Source organism: Cyanistes caeruleus, chromosome 4 (assembly GCF_971803275.1).
Source record: "Cyanistes caeruleus chromosome 4, bCyaCae1.hap1.1, whole genome shotgun sequence".
NCBI lineage: Eukaryota > Metazoa > Chordata > Aves > Passeriformes > Paridae > Cyanistes > Cyanistes caeruleus.
The window spans coordinates 78,524,977-78,543,689 of record NC_141704.1 but is presented as its reverse complement, the minus strand read 5'-3'; the positions used below and the strand labels follow the sequence as shown (position 1 = coordinate 78,543,689).

General features: G+C 43.8%; 1 protein-coding gene across 3 annotated transcripts in view; it reads left to right on the top strand.

The window, feature by feature from the left end:
* Positions 1 to 1,320: 1,320 nt before the first annotated feature.
* Positions 1,321 to 18,713, top strand: part of BCAT1 (branched chain amino acid transaminase 1) — a 69,267-nt gene continuing 51,874 nt past the window's right edge. Inside the window, exons 1-4 of one of the 3 annotated variants that reach the window (XM_086885484.1) lie at positions 1,502 to 1,584; positions 11,573 to 11,666; positions 11,781 to 12,843; positions 13,015 to 15,593. In XM_086885484.1, coding sequence (XP_086741610.1) covers positions 15,585 to 15,593 — 9 coding nt within the window. In that variant the 5' untranslated portion in view covers positions 1,502 to 1,584; positions 11,573 to 11,666; positions 11,781 to 12,843; positions 13,015 to 15,584. Of the gene's footprint in view, positions 1,585 to 11,572; positions 11,667 to 11,780; positions 12,844 to 13,014; positions 15,681 to 18,713 lie in introns of those variants that run through there. The other 2 variants (XM_086885485.1, XM_086885483.1) reach the window with 2 other exon arrangements.

The window sequence follows — 18,713 nt, the reverse complement described above, 5'->3', positions numbered from 1 at the left end:
CCCTGCTCCCTGGGAGCACCAGCATGGAGCCCATGTCCCTGCAAAACCTGGCTGGGAGGTCAAGTGATGGTATCTTGTGCTCAAGGGCAAGACATACCTTTAATTGTCTTCAATCAGCCCCAGCGCATGCCAACAGCTCGGCGTCCTGTGCTGGGAAGTGGAACCTGGCAAACAGCTTGAAATTTCCCAACTGGCTTTTTTTGTGCACTTCTTTCTGAACTCTTTTTAGGCTTGATTTAATTTAGACTGGGGAACCGCAGTGTAGCTTTAGAGCATAAAGAGGATGTTGAGCTTTTCATAGCGCGCCATCCGAGCCAAACCGCTGAACGTCAGCCCTTCTCTGGGCTGGCAGGGTTTGAAGCAGCCGGGTTGTGCTTGGGAAGTTGGGAAGCTTTCCACTTCTGCACAGCCCAGCTGCCTCACTGCCTCCTTTTCTCCAGGCGCTCCAAAGCTATTCCAGTAGCATCAGAGAAATCAAGATTTCACATTGATTCCTGCAATTTAATTCTACTACGTTGAAATAAAAGGCTTTTTTGGACCTAAATGTTTTACACCACCAAATCCACCACAGCCACTAGGTCAGTCTTTAAATATTGATTTTATTTTTGTAATGAAACCAAGCAGTTGTGCATTGAATCTTCCACATACTTCAGCTGAGTGGCTTTTATCATTGACTGTCAAACTTTGTGATCCAAAGTAAGGTAACAAAGCTGGTGAAGGGTCTGGGGCATGAGTCCTATGAGGAGCAGCTGAGGGACGTGGGGGTGTTAAGCCTGGAGAAAAGGAGGTTCAGGGGAGACCTTATCACTCTCTACAAGTCTCCACCATGAAGGCATAGCTAGATGGGGGTCAGGCTCTGCTCCCAGGCAACCAGCAATAGGACAAGAGGAAATGGCCTCAAGCCACACCAGAGCAGGGTTAGGTTCAACATTAGAACAGAACTTAGCAGAAAGATTGATTAGACATTGGAATGGGCTACCAAGGAAGGTGGTGGAGTCAACATCCCTGGAGATATTTAAAACAAGTGTGGATGTGGCACTTGGGGAGATGGTTTAGTGATGGACTTGGAAGTGTTGGGTAATGATTGGATTCTATTTTAAAGGTCTTTTCCCACCTAAATTATCATTCTATAAACTTGAGTGGAGGTTTATCCTCTCTTTGCTTCTTCCTCCCTCAACTGCACAAAAACAATGAATGTTTCCTCGCTCTCACTTTTCTACCAGTTTTTAAGGAGGGCTGAGTGAGGGATGAAGAAGAAACTTTGGGAGTAACTTTGACGGGGAAAATGGGCAAGCAATGAATCCTGGCGCTCCCTTTAGAAGGTGAATGAGGGGTTTGATTTTGATGAGAGCTCAGGATTCACATGACCCAGGTGCTAAAGCCTGAAATAGAGCCAGCCGGGGTGGGTTAGGCCTCCCCCACTCCTAGCTCTGGAGCACCTAAACTCCTTTAAAATCCTTCTGAAGGCTCAGTTCTGATGAAGATGTGACTTGAAGGAAGCCTGTCCCATCGGGCTGCACTGGGGTGAGGCAGGTGCAGCCACCCAGAACCTTCTAGAAGATCCCTGGAGGAGGCAGCGGTGAGGTGAGTAGCTGGAACACAAAAGGCTGGAAGAAATGTTGAAAACAAACTCTGTTCTTGGTTAATTCCCGGAGCTCGATGTTTTTCTTGCCTCTCTGGGCAGAAATAAGTGACACATTCACAAAGCGCTTGTTTAGGAGGAATGCGTAAAATGCCGTTTCCCTCAGAGGGCAGGAACGAAAGGGGGGGAGATGTGTTTATTTGGTTCCAATTACCCTCACGCATGCAGGCCTTTTCCTTTCAGCCTTTTTCTCAGCATTTCCCTGGTTGTCAGAAGTTGTGTGGCTGCTTTCCCTTTTATCTCCTCTCCCAACTCTTGGTTTGTGATGTTTTCTTTCTGTGAGGGTAATCGTGCAGCCCGTGCTCTTTGTGAGGGGGCCAGCAGAGGCGCTTTCCGCCCTTCAGCATCCCCCACAATCGCTTCCTATTCCCGGGCTTTTTATCCGGGATTTTCCACCCAAATCACTCTGCTAATGGGTTTTACAGCAGAGCCCGCACACAGCGGGGCTGGCATGGCCAAGGAGGTGGGAAAACAGCGAGAAGATGGGAGTCTTAAAAACGAGATTCACTTAATAAATTATAAAAAGGATTTAATATAAACAAAAGACAATTAGGAGACAAAAGAAATAAAGCAAAGGGTTAAAACGGCCGGGTGCCCTGGTGGGTTACCAGGAACACACCTGGTATCTCAGGAGTGTCCTTTTTATCCCATCTTTGCTGTGAGAGGTTAATGCATATTCAAGCATGTCCCCTCCCTGGTTCCACCTTCTTGGATCATGTTATTTTCTGCTGGTCAGCATTATTTTGGAGTTTGGTTTCCTTTTTGCTGCAGATGGTCACTTGTTGATAACAGCCTGGGCCCCTCATCCTTCCCCTGAGGGCAGCTGGTCTTCATATCTTCCGCTGATAACAGTTTGGGCTCTATTGTTCTGATAACAGCTTGGGCCCCAGTGTCCTTGCCCTCTGGAGTTTCCTTGCCTTGTACCTAGGAAATTCTTTTAAACTTAAGACTTGTTAGCATAGCTAAAAAGTATTTAATATATAATATTCATCTGCGAAAGCCAATATCACAATACAAATTTATAACAAACCCCTCCTCTTCTTTTTTTATAAATCATTTGGCTTGAGCAATAATTCTTGTATTCTAGCTTCTAGCACTCGTTCATTTTTCTCACAAATCAGTTTAGCTTTTTCCAATAGATCTTTCACATTATTTTGTTTTCCTAATAACATGATTTTTTGTGCCATTCTAGATGTAGCCAATTTTGAGTCTGTAGGCATTACTACTATTTGCATGCCTTGCACTACTTTGGTGATTAGCCAAATTAAACAGGGGATTAAACAAGGAAGAAATATTAAACCAGCTGTAGCACTGCTACAAGGAGAAGAAACTTAGCTTCTTCTACTACTCTATCCCCAATATATTATCCCACCAGTTAGTGGTCATTACTGGTTTTCATTTTTGGACTGGCACATGGGCCATTTTTCTGATTTCTTTGGCGATATCTAGAACGGCATTTTTATTGTCATTGAAAACAACAATCTTATGTATTAATTTTCTCACAGAACACCCCTTCTTTTAGCCAATAAATAGTCTAAAGCCAGCTTATTTTGATATATTGCCACTGGCTTTCATCACTGACTGGCTATTAATTCTATAGCTCCAGCTGTTTCACTGGTTATGATTTCTACAACAACTTGGAGTTTCATAATGCAAAAATTGGGGTTCGATATCTCCAACTTCCATCTTGTGCCCAAGAATGTTTCTAATATGTGTTCAGGGGCTATTTCTCATCTCCCCATTTTTGAGGTACTCAAACTATTCCCTTTTATTTCTTTTTAGGACCTCAAAAACCAACACCCCCAACTAATTTCTGTCTTGTCCTGACAAAAAGAAAAAATCCTAGCTGAATCATTCTCAGAGTACAATTCCCCTTCCATTGCGAAGGGAGCTTTGGGTATGCCCTTTTCTCACATATCCCAAAATAAGACCTCTGGTGCTTTCTAATAGTCATTTTTCTGTTGATTTATATTTCCTCAAAATTTGGCTATTTCCAGAGTAAGGATTTTTCTCTGTACTATTACACTGGAAGAATCTGGTTCTATTACTATGTACACAATTTTTTCTTTTACTTTCCTTGGGGTCTAATACCGAGTTGGTTTCTCTGGAACTTACTATGTACAAGTTTTATTACCAGCTTTATACTTTTTACTAGGAGTATTTCTCACTTCATGAAGAAGTTTTCTCCATTTAATTGCTGTTTGAGCTTTGCTTACATGTCCTGACGTGAGGTTAATACAGGTCTAGGTTACTGTGTTGGCTTTATCTTTTCACTTACCATTTGCTCTCTTACCAAATCTTGGTTATTTCTCCTGGCAACAACTGTGAAGAAAATCCATCTTTTTCTCCTTTTTGGGCAGTTGTTTTCTAATCTGTTACTACTTGTTCCTAGATTTTCTGTAGTCTAATATTTTCCCTTTATGCATACAGGTACTTAATTTGGATGGGTTATAGCAGTGATTATCGATACTGGTGTGGGTAATAAGAAAGAAACCCCGGTGTCATTCCATGTAAAGCTTTTGATAGCATTTGTAACATGGCTTTACTGGTGTCCCAAAAGGGAAAAGGATAAGTGACAGAAGAAGGAATAATAGGGGTCCAGTATGGCTTACACCCCCACCAATCCTGCCTATGAGGTTGCAGCTCACAGCAGGTGTTTATATTCTTCTCGGTGGCGAGTTGTAGTGGTCAGTCTGGTCTTGCCCCCTATTTCCTTGTCACTTCCTCTTTTGTAATTTCCAAGCAAATTTCTTTTGACACCTTTTAACAGCAGTTTCCCACCGTTCCTCAGGTACTTCCCACTCAACACGCACTAGTAATTTCCCATCTGTAAAAAAAAGTTATCATTTAAGTTATTCTTAATAGATTTGACACCTCACACTTCCTGCAATGAGAGGCTTAACTTTGTGGACTACAATACCTATTACTCTCTAATTTAAACACTTATATTTAATCCAGATAGCATGTCCCGTATTGGGATGATTTAGACAAGGTATATGATGTGGCACTGATGGAAGTTGTGGTTCTCCCCCCTCCTTTATACAAATCACAGGCAAAAGTAAAAATATACGAGGATTTCCCAACCAAAACAGCCCCAGTCCTCCTGTTTGGAGTGGGAGTTTTCCTCCCCAAGGTGGATATCAAAGTGTCCCAGAACTTGTCCAGGCAGGACTTGAAACTACTGATACAGGCTTGGTCTTACTTCCCAGTTAGGCGTGATTCGTAGCTCATTCCTTGGATCATTTGGATTGTTTCAGTTCATTACCGCCAGTCTCTGCTCAAGAGTACATTTGGTATCACTCAGTTTGGGTATTACAGTCCAGTCCTCAGCTCTTTTGATCTTACTGGTGTGAATCCAACTTCACTCTTTGGTCCAGATTGCAGCTTCTCTGCCTTAATTATCAGTAGTACCTGAAAACAATTTCTTAATAACACAGGGAGAATGAAAACATCACATTAAAATTTTCCATCAGCGAAATTTAACAGTTAACATAGGAGCCAATCTCTTTCTGTGCGTTCAGATTAGTTAAACAAGAAAGGCTAGGTTAGTTTTGACTTCAAATAAATTACATTACCTTTTTTACCTTTTGGTTACTATTTACTTGTTTAGCTTCACAAGCTTCTTTTATCGGTTTCTTAGAACAAACCCCTTCCTTTTAACAAGAGTAAAAGAAAGAAAAGAAAAAAAATAAGAGAGAAAAAAAATCCTATTTCAAGAAATTTAAACTCCTTGATGAGGTTTTCAGAACCTAACGAGCAAGATTACTTTTGCTTTGGTCTCATCCACCGGTCTGTTTCTCGGCCTTTGTTCCGTTCCTTTCCCATTGACAGCAGTTTTTCAGGCTATCTCTCTCCCCCACTGCTGCCGCAGCTCTGGGCTGAGCAGGCTGTTTCAGCCGCTCGCTCTGCAGGGGCCCACTTGCGTCCTTGCCAGTCACTTGCGTGCTGACCCTGGGGCAAAGCCCGTGTCCCCTCTTTCCCTGCTGTGCCGTCCCTTCACACACAGGACTGGCATGTTCAAACACACTCAGCTTCCGCCACAGCCGAGGGGCAGAGCCCGGAGTCCACAGTGCTCTGGTCTGGGGCTCCTCTGCTGGGCTAGCTCACTCCTCAGTGGCAAACCTCACCCAGCACCGCTGCCGGGCCGGCGAGCACTGCCAGCACCCCGCACCCCTGGAGACCCCAGCACAGACACGGCGGGTCCCGCTCCAGCAGCGCCACTCACGAACCGCGCTCTGCACCCTTCACATCGGGTGGGAGAGGACCGGGAGCCGCCACACCGGGCCCTGCTGTTCGCCACTCACAGGGACCGGGTCCTGCTACAGCCGCTTTACATAAAAGCAATAAAACAACACCTAAACCTAGCAACTCTTAACCCAGTGCTCCAGATGCTCCTAACATCTCCTATTTCGGGCACAATTCTCATCTCTAATCGCGCTTGAAAGTTTTTTCTCCCCACAAGCCAGTGCTCACTCTTTGGAGCCAACAAGACACTTCTCGCTCTCTTTCTAAAAATCTTTACAACTTTAATGAAAAGAGACGCAAACCTCTCTCTTTCTCTTTGCCACTATTATCTCGCCACTCTTTACACCACATCCCTCCAGAATCTCCACTACACAAATTACTTTGCTTCAGAATCAACAACAAATTCCAACACCTCCTTTTGGGGACCCTCCCCAAAGTCATCAAAGGCGCTAGACACAGAGACCAGTCAGCTAGCTAGCTACTTTTACCAACTAAAACAAACTTGCAATTTCTATTTCTTCTGCCTTGAACAGATCTTCAGTCAAGCTAGAAATGAAGACACAGACTTCATTCTCCTCTAAGTTTTCTTCTACAGGTACAAAGGAGTCTATCCTCACACAGCTGCTTAATGTGAATAATCTCTAGTGTAACTTTTCTCATGACAAGATATGATCAGGTCTTTTATTCTTACAGGCATTTAGATACATTGACAAGTTTCTGACAATACCTTTATGTTTCAACAGTACTTGCAGCTTATATACTATGAACAATCTATAGCAAGAACCAGTCTTACAATTGTTTTTTTGAACTCTTCTTTCACAAAATAAGACTCATCTCTAAATTAACACATGTACTTATTAAAATAGACCAAGTTTAGAGTCTCCACAATCCTCTTCTTAATTCGAAACACCAACAATCTTAATTTTAATCTTTTAACTGGGTCCACTTCTGCTTTTGTAATAAGCACAGCTGCAAAACAACACAAGCACTCCTAGAGACGTGTGCACTTGGCAAATTCAAAAGAACAAGAAATCATGGCAGTTCTGAGCCTGATCTTCAGCTAAACACACCATCACAATAACTCTTTTTAGAAATCATCAGAGAGATGATCAGCATTTCATATTGTGAAAAGAGACAAAATAATTTTCAGCAGCAGTAAAAAGATTTACAACAATCCACAGGATTTTGCTTTTAGGCTGACACCAGGTTCTGCTGTTAAGAATCATGGGCTGTGCCCATCAGCACAGAACACAAACAACATTAGGGTTAACAGCTCTAACACTTATTGACAACCTGATAAGTTTTCACCTCAAGAAGTGACTACTATGCAAATTACTGTAACTTGCCTTTAAAATTATAATCAACCACAAAATTCTATGATATTCACTAAAGTAAAGAAATTGGAAGGCATACTAAGAAACAGAGCTCACTTCTTTTCCATTTTCTCCCAGGATGCATACTCTTCCTGAAATCTCAAATTTTAAGCACCGACACAACTTATTGCTGCAGAAGACCACAGCACCATCATACACGGAATTCTCTCAGAACCCGATAAAAACAAAGGCTTGCAACTTGCAGCTCCCTTGGTTTGGAGCTGATACCATACGCCAGTACTGCTCCATATCTCGCTCATACATCTGGCTAAGAAAAAGCTCTCTGAGACAGTTTGACACCAGTCCTTACTCCCGGAATCACAGAACTTAATGTGCGGGGTCTCATAAGACCCCGGCATAGAAAACCTGGGTCCCAGAGGGACTCACCCAGCTCTCTCTCACCACTGGGCCTGTTCCCGGCCTGTTGCACAGCTTCAGGAGGTTCCAGGAGTCACTGAGAGCTCCTCCGATCCCCCTGTGCCTGGAGCAGGGAACCCGAACCAGCATCTGTGGTTCAATCCAGCCTGCCCACAGCTGCCTAAACACAGCTCTGCGGCTTGAGAGCTCCAAATAAGTTTAAACAATGCAGGGGCACCAAGACTTAGAAGGCCCCTGCCCTCACTTTATTCAAAAGGGATGAACTGAACTCATCCCCTCAGGGCACCCTCCGTGCCCTGATCTTATCAGGGTTCGGCCTGACTCACAGTCGGCCGGAGCTCCAGGAGTTCCCTTGCACTCCTGAGACTGGCCCGCCCCTCCGTCCCAATAGCTCGGCAGGGAGTAGCCCTGGGAGCACCATCTCCCAGGAAAACCTTTCACTGCCGCTACAGTGGGACAAAGAAAACTTCTAAAAAAAAAAAAAAAAAAAAACAAAAAAAAAACCCCAAACAACTTCAAACACTGAATCACATACCGGCTCACCAAAGCGACCCCTCCCCCGCAAGCAGCTCTTGTTGCCCAGGGGGGAGGAAAGACACGGAGGGACCATCACCACTAAAGATAACTTTGGCTTTGCTCTGAGACCAGAGCTGCTATCCCGCTGAGAACAGATTTGATACAACACCCCTGCGGCTCCTGGGCTACAAGCCCCAGTTCTGGTTTGCCCCCCCCCATGGGCTCCAAGACAGGAGCTCACAGGGAGGAAGCGAATCCCTCCATGTGTCCCCACCATGATCCAGTCCCTGTGGAAGCACTGACCCGTGTTCACTGTTACTCCAGCACAGCATCGAAAACCTTTCCTCTTTAACAACACAATTCCAAAAAACAACCCCACAAACTTCAATGCAACAATCACACCTATTTACGCATTCTCACATCTGTTCATTCAACTCCACCCAGTCACAGCAAGACAATAAGGTGCTCTTTACTTCCCTTGTTAATATCCGCCCATGGGCGCTGTAATATGTCAAATATCCCAAGTTTCTTGGATTATTCCTCAATTTGGCAGTTTTAAATCCAAATTTCTTGGATTTAATCCTCAACTTGACAAAGTCTTTGAGAATCCACATTTTACTCTGTTTTCCCAGTGGATTGTGCCAGGAAAACCTTGGGCTCCCTTTCCCGAGGGGCTCACCCCTCCCCTGAGACCCAGTCCCAGTAACCCGGGGGTATCTTGCAACCCCCGCTTCCCGCTCCCCCAAAGATTACTTACAATCCGTCTTCTTCTTTGGGTCTTCGTGCACAAGAATTATGGAGCAAAAATACCGCGGTTTTATGGAGCCTTTTTTCCCCTTTCCTTTGCTTTATTCCTCTCCTTCTTGTCCTCGGGTTTTTGACCTGCAGCTGCTGGTCCACGCTGGGAGAAACAGAATGGGATCTGCTGAACTCAGCAGGGGCGCGCCTGTTTCCCCGTTCTGGATCTCCGGTGGTCCCAGAGGTGAAATGCTTATCCCGGACGAGCCCCCAAAAATTCTTAAAAACGAGATTCACTTAATAAATTATAAAAAGGATTTAATATAAACAAAAGACAATTAGGAGACAAAAGAAATAAAGCAAAGGGTTAAAACGGCCGGGTGCCCTGGTGGGTTACCAGGAACACACCTGGTATCTCAGGAGTGTCCTTTTTATCCCATCTTTGCTGTGAGAGGTTAATGCATATTCAAGCATGTCCCCTCCCTGGTTCCACCTTCTTGGATCATGTTATTTTCTGCTGGTCAGCATTATTTTGGAGTTTGGTTTCCTTTTTGCTGCAGATGGTCACTTGTTGATAACAGCCTGGGCCCCTCATCCTTCCCCTGAGGGCAGCTGGTCTTCATATCTTCCGCTGATAACAGTTTGGGCTCTATTGTTCTGATAACAGCTTGGGCCCCAGTGTCCTTGCCCTCTGGAGTTTCCTTGCCTTGTACCTAGGAAATTCTTTTAAACTTAAGACTTGTTAGCATAGCTAAAAAGTATTTAATATATAATATTCATCTGCGAAAGCCAATATCACAATACAAATTTATAACAAAAGTGAGGAAATGAGCACTAAGGTGCTGCCGCGAAAAGACCTTGCTGATCTGAAAACCACATCCCCTGAAATCTTGCGTTCCCCTCCAGCCTTTCCACAAGGAAGACAGACCATGGTGCTTTCATCTTTCTCTTTCTGCAAACAATCCTTCCTCCTCCTTTTCCAAAAAGAAGAGAAGTAATTGGAACCATCAGCTTCTCTTATCATTGTTGTAGTCCCAAATGAACAGTCTTTAAAGGACCTCTTCTTCCCCAAATAAAAGTAATTTAAAAAGCATCACACCCTAACATTTTGTACATATCTGAACACATATATGCGTATAGTTACATAACACTTTATATATACATATAACAAGTACACGATACCTTTTATTTTCTGTTGGGAAATTTCTACAGCACCAGCTTGATTCTTAACCAAAGGTTTGTCTTTCCCTTGCTTTAAAAGCTTTCTACAACTATGTTCCCACATCTGCACGGCAGCTAGATGGAAATCTTGTATCCAATTACCTTCTTAATCATTCTTAAGAGTTGTAGTTGTGTGGCTGAAACCAGGTTTTCCCTGAAGAACACTGTAGATAAAAGTTGATGTTTCCTTATTTTAAATATTTGTGCCAATGCACTTACATGCACTCATAGAAACTATGCAAGATCAAGCTTTAGTATAAAAGCTAATGTGAAATATTTCACAAAAATCAAAACATAATATTTTGGTATTTCTGGAAGAGTTACAATTATTTTTTTTAAATAAGCTTTGAACACATTTCGAAAGGGCTTATATTACAAGAAGCCTTGAAAGTTTTAAATGATCAGCATCAAATTGAATCATAGACTTTATCTAAATGATACCATCTGATTGAATCAAATCTGATTTCTCCAGTTTTCCACAGGAAGTTTTCGTGCCATTTCAGAAGAAAAAAGAACATCACAGAATCCTAACTTTTTGTTACATGGAAAACCTGGTTTCTACCCACCTTCTCCCTTTTCAGAGGACACAACCAGGATTGTAGAGGAAACCTTGGAAGGGGTATCAAGAAGGGCTTGTCCTTTTTATTCTTATAGAATTATAGAACTACAAGCTTCCTCTTTCAACACTTCCCATTTGGCTTTATATTATACTGCCTTTTCATTTCCACAACAGTAGTTCCTCATATTTCAGTGGCTTAAAGGTGAATTCATTCAGGTCTGGTTTGGAAAATGTGTGTGACTCAAATTCTTCACCTTGTGAATCCCTTCAACTTGTGGAAACACTTTGGACTTGAAGCATATAAATTAACTGATTCTCTCATATGTGTGAAAAATTTACTCATTAAAACTTCTAAAGTTTAACAGTGCTGTCAACCGTTCACAGAATTCTTGGTGTTAATAGAAAAACTAGTATTGAAATGAATAATGTTTTATGAAAATTAGAGTGTAGAAAATGTAATTTCTTACTGGTGGATCAATGCAACTGAGTGCATGCAACTTACTAGAGGTAAAGATCTAATGTCTTCTGCCTTGTAACTTCTGGGGTGTTACATAAAGAACTGTAACTAGACCAAGGTAATGCAAGCTATCCCTGCAAAAATACATCTATACAGCATGTTTGCTAATGGCAAATTCAGGTTTGGTTATGTTGCAGTAAGATACAACTGTTAAAGTAAGTTCTGCAGCTTTTCTGGGTTTTGGTCTTCTTTTTCTGACTTTTACTTGCAGGCTCAGGGCCAGCTTGGCCCTGAGTAAAGGCAAAAGATCAATACAAAGATCTCTTTTGGTTTTTTTTTCACATATCCTAGATATGTAATAAATGGTGGTTTGACTTTGCACAAATCCTGTAGTTCAAATAATATTTCTTCTTTCCCTTCTCCTATTTCTTTGTTGTGCCCAGGCCATGGATTCTGCTCTTTACCTCAGCAGTTGGCAGCAGTTTAAGGGTAACTTGAAATGCATCTCTAAGGTGGAGCATGTTGCAGACAACTTAGGTAAAAGGCTGATTGTTCAGACTGGTAAACTGAGCTCTGGAAACGGTCAAATTGCACTCTCAAACAGCTTTTCTCTCTCTTTTTTTTTTTTTTTTTCCTTTTCTTTTTTTGTAGAGGGATTCAGGATACTGAAGTGAGTCTAGAGAAAATGAACAACCTGTAACAAGAAATGCAGAAAGAGATATGGATAAATATGCCATTGAGAGGCAGACTCAGCATGACTTTTCTGAAAGGAAATCCTGACCTGGCTATCTATAAACTCCTTCAAAGGAAGTAAAGGTCCAATGGATACAATCTAATTGGCTTTCCAAAAGTATTTGACAAAGTGTCTTAGCAAAGGCTCACAGAGAAGAAAGGTGCTTTTATGGTTGCTGTTTATTGGGTAAGAGATAAGAAACAGAAGAGAGGTCTGTGATTGAGAGAAGGGGAAATTGAGACAAACAGAGAAAGGACGAAGTTTGCTGATGAGATTTAAAGCCTTCAGTGTAAAGGTGTTAATTCAGACAAACTAGGGCTATCTGCAGCAGGACATCATGAAACTGAATACTGTCACCATGACCAAGTTTGGTTAGGCCAGGCCAGCCCCTGGCACGGCAGCAGATGTAGGGGCTGCCCCCAGAAAGCTGCACAATCAGGTGTACGGCTGATGAGCTGTGTGGGTCAGGCTGGCATGCTCTACAGCTTTTGGTAATAAAGAAAGCACCAAGGACAGGGGTAAAGGATGGAGAGGAGCCTTTGGCGTGAATCCCAGAGAGCTTTATTCACCAGGGGGAGCAGGGACCAAAGAGCCCCGAGCACTGCTGTACTCAGGATTTTATACAACTCAAAAGTGATGGGAGGGTATAACAATCAAACAATGGGGGAATCCAGAAGGGAGGAGCAAGGGGAGGGGATTACAGTGCAGGGACCAACAGGGCTGAGAGGGTGGAAAGGACCAGTCACCTAGGCCAATGGGGCCTCGAGGGCCAGGAGATGGACAGGGAAAGGTCTAGAACAAAGGGCAGGGTTTACAATGATGGACAGGGAAGGGTCTGGAATAAGGGACAGGGTTTACAATGATGGACAGGGAAGGGTCTGGAATAAGGGACAGGGTTTACAATGATGGACAGGGAAGGGTCTGGAATAAGGGACAGGGTTTACAATGATGGACAGGGAAGGGTCTGGAATAAGGGACAGGGTTTACAATGATGGACAGGGAAGGGTCTGGAATAAGGGACAGGGTTTACAATGATGGACAGGGAAGGGTCTGGAATAAGGGACAGGGTTTACAATGATGGACAGGGAAGGGTCTGGAATAAGGGACAGGGTTTACAATGATGGACAGGGAAGGCTCTGGAATAAGGGACAGGGTATACAGTGATGGGCAACAGAGAACCTGGGGTTGATTGATGTGGAATATTCTGGAAAACAGGGAAGGGTCTTGGGGTGAGTGACACAGGACAAAGGCGGGGAGAACTTAGGAAGAAACCATTCCACTTCAGAGGGGAAAGGTATCGGGAACCAACCATTGGTATAAATAATTAAAAAATTAACAATAAAAACGCACCACCACAGAATACAGTTGTAAAAATAACATATAATAATGTCTGAGAGTATAAATTTATATACAGAGTAAAAAAACACACACACAAAACAAAATTTATATAAATGGGCTGGTTATGAATGAAGTGTTGCCTTTCAGCAGAGAAATCTTAGAATTAAGTAGTTCAGAAATTGAGTGGTTCACTTTACTGCTCATGAACAAATAGGAAACAAAACTATAATGAAAAGAAATAGAGGAAGGAAAAAAGGCAAATTAAAAGTAAGTAAGATGACCTGCTTTTTGAGAGTGTTGTGTAGCTCATGTCCCCAGCCTAAATCAAGGATGATCAAGGTTATTGAACTGTTTTAAACAAAAAAGATTAAAACTCCTCATCTAGAAAAAGGAGATGGCTGACAGAGGCTTTGACAATTTCCTGTAAAATCACAAATTACATTCGGGGGGTAAAATGTTCTTCATTTGTGTTTACAATCTCTCAATACCAGAAAAATGGAAAATGATGTGAAGTTTTCAAGTGGCAAATTCAAAATAAAGCAAAATTATGAGTTTCTCCACAGAACAGAGCTAAACTGTGGAACTGATGAGCACCAGATCTGAAAGATACCGAATTTTATGTAGGTTCAAGGAACAAATTAATAGCACAAAAAGCCATGAGGAGCTGTTAAGCCTAGAGAATTCATCTTTCAATGGAAGTTGATGAGGTACAAATCCTTTGAGGATAAGAGTGTATAGTGGGAAGAGTAGATGGAGCCTTTATGTGCTTATTCGCATCTTGAAAATCTTCTGCAGGCATTATTATAGTGTACTGTCAGTGACAGGATATTGAATTACATGGACCCTTAGCCTGACACAGCCTGGCTGTTCCTATGCTGTGGTTGTAACCTTAAGATGACTCGTTGTGAATGGATTGAATTGCTCTCATGAGCACTGGGTAGTACTCTCCTGATGATGAGTTGTACCTGCCTGAAGCTTCTTTGCTGCTTTCTCTGGCTCCTGTTTTTTGCTATATCTTTCTCCTCTCCTATAGAGCTGCTGAAGCATCACTGTTCATGTGAACTTGAGTTTTGGGTTGTGCTGTGTAGGACCTGTGTTCTTTTGGAATCTTTTGTAAATCCACTAAATATCACTTTTTTTTTAATCTGGCTGAAGAGCAGCAGGAACAAAAATCTACTTATGGTACCAATCTCTGGCACTGTACAACAGAGAATAATTCATGTACGTTGTACAAAGCAGAACTTGGCGCTTCTGACAGTCACACTAGAGATGAGACGGCTTCCTACAACAACTCTAATGGAGATCAGAAGGGGAAAACCTTTACAAAAACATTAGTAAAAGAAGAAAAGACTTAAATATAAAATCAATTATGATGAAAGTGAGCACTTTGTGAACATTACAGTAGTACTTTCTCTGAAAAATTCGTGGTTTTTTTTGTATTAGTTTCACAGGCACGGGTAGAAGCAATGCAGTGGACAGGCTGCTATATTTATTCTCCTGTCTTCGGGTGCTGGTCAGCTGCCTGCCAGGCACCAGAACTGGGAGCTAAGGCAGGAGTGGTGGCTCCCAGGGGCGTGCAGAGCTGCGCAGGTACACACCAGAGCTTCAGCATGGACTGGGGGCACGGGTGAGCAGAGAAACACCTGGCAGCCCCGCTAATTCCAGTTAAAATGGGTCGTGTGTCCCCCCAGCCCGTGTTGGGTGGCAGTGCCGGGGCGCTAAGCACCGGCCGTGCCCGGAGCCGCGGCGAGGGGAAACGAGGAAGAGCCGGTGATGGGAGGGATAACTGTGAGGTGCTGGTGTGTCAGCCGAGTCGGACGCGAGACAGAGGAAATGACTCAGAACACCATGAGTTGGTTAACGCTTGCTGAAGAAAAACGTGTCGCCCTCAGCTTGAATTACAGCACAAGCACGGAATTATCTCCGCTCGGCCGGCGCCGCACACCATGCGGGACCATTTTAGGGCCGGGCTGACCCCGCCGAGGCGAAGGTGCGGCTCGGTCGTGCCGGTGCTTCCCGAGGCTTCGGCGGGCGGGGGAGGTGTGTGTGCCGCCGGGAGCAGCGGGGCGGGGCGGCCCCCAGCCCCTCGCCGCGCTTCCCCAGCGCCCGCCGTGCGCGCCGCCCTCGCCCGCTGATGCAATCCGAGCCCGGCAGCAGCCCCAGCCCCGACAGCCCGAGCGGCAGCCCCAGCAGCAGCAGTCCGAGCGGCAGCCCCAGCAGCAGCAGTCCGAGCGGCAGCCCCAGCCCCGGCGGCAGCAGCGGGCGCTCCGGCCGGCCCCGATCCCGCGCAGCGCCGCTGTCGCTGTATCCGCCCCCGGGGCTCGGCGATCCGCCGGCTCCATCCCGCCGAGAGCCCGGCAGGAACATCTCCCCCGACTGCCAGCATGATCAAGGTAAGCGGAGCGGGTTTCCTGCACGAATTCACTCGTGCATCCTTCCGGCGATGCGGAGCAGCAGAGGGGATTTTCCTTGGCAAATCGGTAGGTCGCCGATTTGTGTTTACAGATTTTAGTGCTCCGATTTATTGTGCTTTGAGAAGGGGATTTCTGTCCCCGACGGATTTGTTGTTTGAAAGTCAGAGGCAGATTGTGTGTGATTTTATCTCTTTCCCTGCTCTTTCATTGCAGACAGCATGTGTGGAAAAGAAGTAATTCCGTGGAAAAGAAATAATGAGGGGGGATGGAGAGGGGGGAAGGGAAGGTGTATGATTTCCTTTGGCTTGAATTTCTTGTCTATGGGACTCTGAATTATTTTAAAAACCCCAAACAAAACGAACGAAAAACCAACAAACCAAAAGCCTGCAAAGGTTATGGTCCTCTGTCAGACATCAAGCCTTTTTATGCCTGTGAGTTTGTTAAAGCTCTTATGTGTGCCCTTGTACTAAAATAGACTGTGGGTAAAATCCAATAACGTGCTTTCGAGGTTTTGAGTAATTTCAGAAATAACTTTAAATCATGGAAGAGGAGTTGTCGGTAGCAAACACTATTGTGTCAGATGAGCATCTGTGGGCACTATCCTTTTATAAATGTCATGTTTATGTTCTTCAGCTTAGTGACCTGATCTGGGGATTAAAAAGAAGTCTTCCTGGTCAAGGCAAAGGGCATGGAGTTATCACGGGTGCTTTTCAGTTACACCGAGGGAACATCACAGCCACAGCAGCAGCTGCACTAATGCTTGGGTTTTGAGGAAGGTCTGTGCTGGGCTGACTGGGAACTGCACAGCTGCAGTCTGATGCCAAAGTTAACAGCTGAGGAAAACTGCGGCTGAGTTCTTTGCTTTCCTTGGGTCACTTGCAGATGGAGTATAGGCACAGCAGGTATGTGACAGGCAGGTGTCTCCCCAGCTCCTCTCTGCTGCTGATAGCAAGTGTTCCTCACATCCAGCAGTGCTGTCCCCTGGGTGCCTCTGGCAGTGGTGCAGTTGCTACTCATGGTGGCAGGGCTAGCATGGAGGAGCCTTGGGTTGCTGTCATAGCCCCGTTTGACCTCCCTGCAGCTGGAGAGTGGCAGACCAGCCATGGTAAAAAACTGGTCTGAAACTACTCAGGGAAAATACCCAGGAGCTCTCCCAGCCACAATACTCAGACAGAATGGAGCTTCTCAAGGAAGGGACCGACTGTCGTGTTTTATATCACTTCTGATGTACCTGTTGTGTGGCAGGAAAAGGGGCAGGGCTCTGGTTTCCAGCGTGTCCTCCAGCACCTGATAGGAATGCTCTGGCATGGCCTCACAAAAAAAATGAGGAACAGGAAAACTACAGACCTACCAACCTGTATGCTGAAAGTAGCACTGACATCTTGTTGGGTTCTTCTCACCTGCACAAACCTGACCTTCGCTTTGTCTTTTTTACTGTAGAAGACATGGAAGGAAGCAATAGCTACAGCAGTAAAAGGACACTCCTGTCTCTTGGAAGTGATGTGGCCTTGGGCAAGTCAGTGCTGTCTGAGCCCTTTACCCTTTATTTGCCTCATCTGTTCAGACTGTCAGACCTTCAGTGTTCTGGCTATCACTGTGTGTTTGCAGAGAATTCATCATAGGTACAGAAAATTATGATTTGATTATCACCATACTTGCGTAAAACCCGATACATTTATAAATAACCTAATCAACAGCATTATTCCACCTCCTTGTCCTTTCATCTCTCTCTTCATGATTTCCTGTGTTTAGTCACAACCCTCCATTTTTCCTTGAACTATTTCCAGCTCAACCACAGCTCTCCCTTTCTGTCCTGTTTAAAGTAATGTATAAGAAATGAACTACGCCTCCAGTTTCTGCAGTCTCTGCCTTGTCCACCTAATGCACTGATTGTTACTGACAGGCCTAGCACTTCTGTGTGATCCAGTGGATATGCTGATTTTTTTCCCTTGGAAATTGAGCACTGAAATATGCTGCAAGGCCATAGATAAAAGAGAAGATTGCAAAGTCATAAGGTAGCTTTAACACAACTGGTATCTTGTTAAAATAGGCCGTATCCTTTGTTTAATTAGATAGATGAAAATAATTCAGATGGATTTAATTAGTCATTAATTTATCCCTGGGAGGATAATGTTAGGAAAGGAGTTAAATCAGTTAATTAACTGTGTAAACACTCAGGTGCTTTGCATTTATTCAGGCATTTTAAAACAAATTAGGAGATGTGGGCATGGTAAAGAATTGGAACAGACACTTTCATAGCTTCCCTGTGTTATGCCATTTTCTTAAATGAATAATCATAGCTGAATATATAATGTGGAAAATTACCAGTAGGTTTGAGGCTAGGACCTTCAGGGTCAAAATGAGGGAGCCAAGCAGTAAATTCTCTCTGTGTAAAATTTGCACAATCAGCCTTCTTAGGCCACAGATGTGAGGACTGGCACGTTCATGTTGCCACAGTGACACATCATGTTCTTCGCACTGCTGGATAAGCTCAGCAGGCAGCTCTATGAGTGCAAGGCACTCAGTACTGATTGTGGCTTGTGATAATGAATTGTGGCTACCCACTTGCAATGATAGCTGTACTGGAGAGGTTAAATGCCCAAACTTCATCTTAAAAGTCTGACTTCAGGTGGTAGTTGAGCATAAATCAAAGTAGTATGTGATCCCAATATGTTATGTTCATAGTCACTTCCACATTTGCACTTCGATGCCTCCCATTCTAACGTAGGATGAAGTGAATGTGTGGCCCCATTTACCTTGGAAACAACCTCATTATTTTATGGCTTTATACATTAAAGGTCTAGGTAAAATTATATCATAAAATAGAGCACCTGTTGCAGAAGGGCAATTTAGGAAGTATTACCATATGCTGTTGCCGAGGAAAATCCAGTATTATGCTTATGGAAAGCCCCCCTTGGTGTGTACATCAGAGGATCCAAAATTTAACATGAGAACAGTTGAAACTATCTTGAAAAATATAACAATAAGTTATATCCATCTGTTTTTTTTGGTGCATCTTGGCCCATAGTTTATTACTAGTTTTGCAAACTAATATAATAATACCATTCCAACAGAGTTACTCATTTACTTCTGCCCATG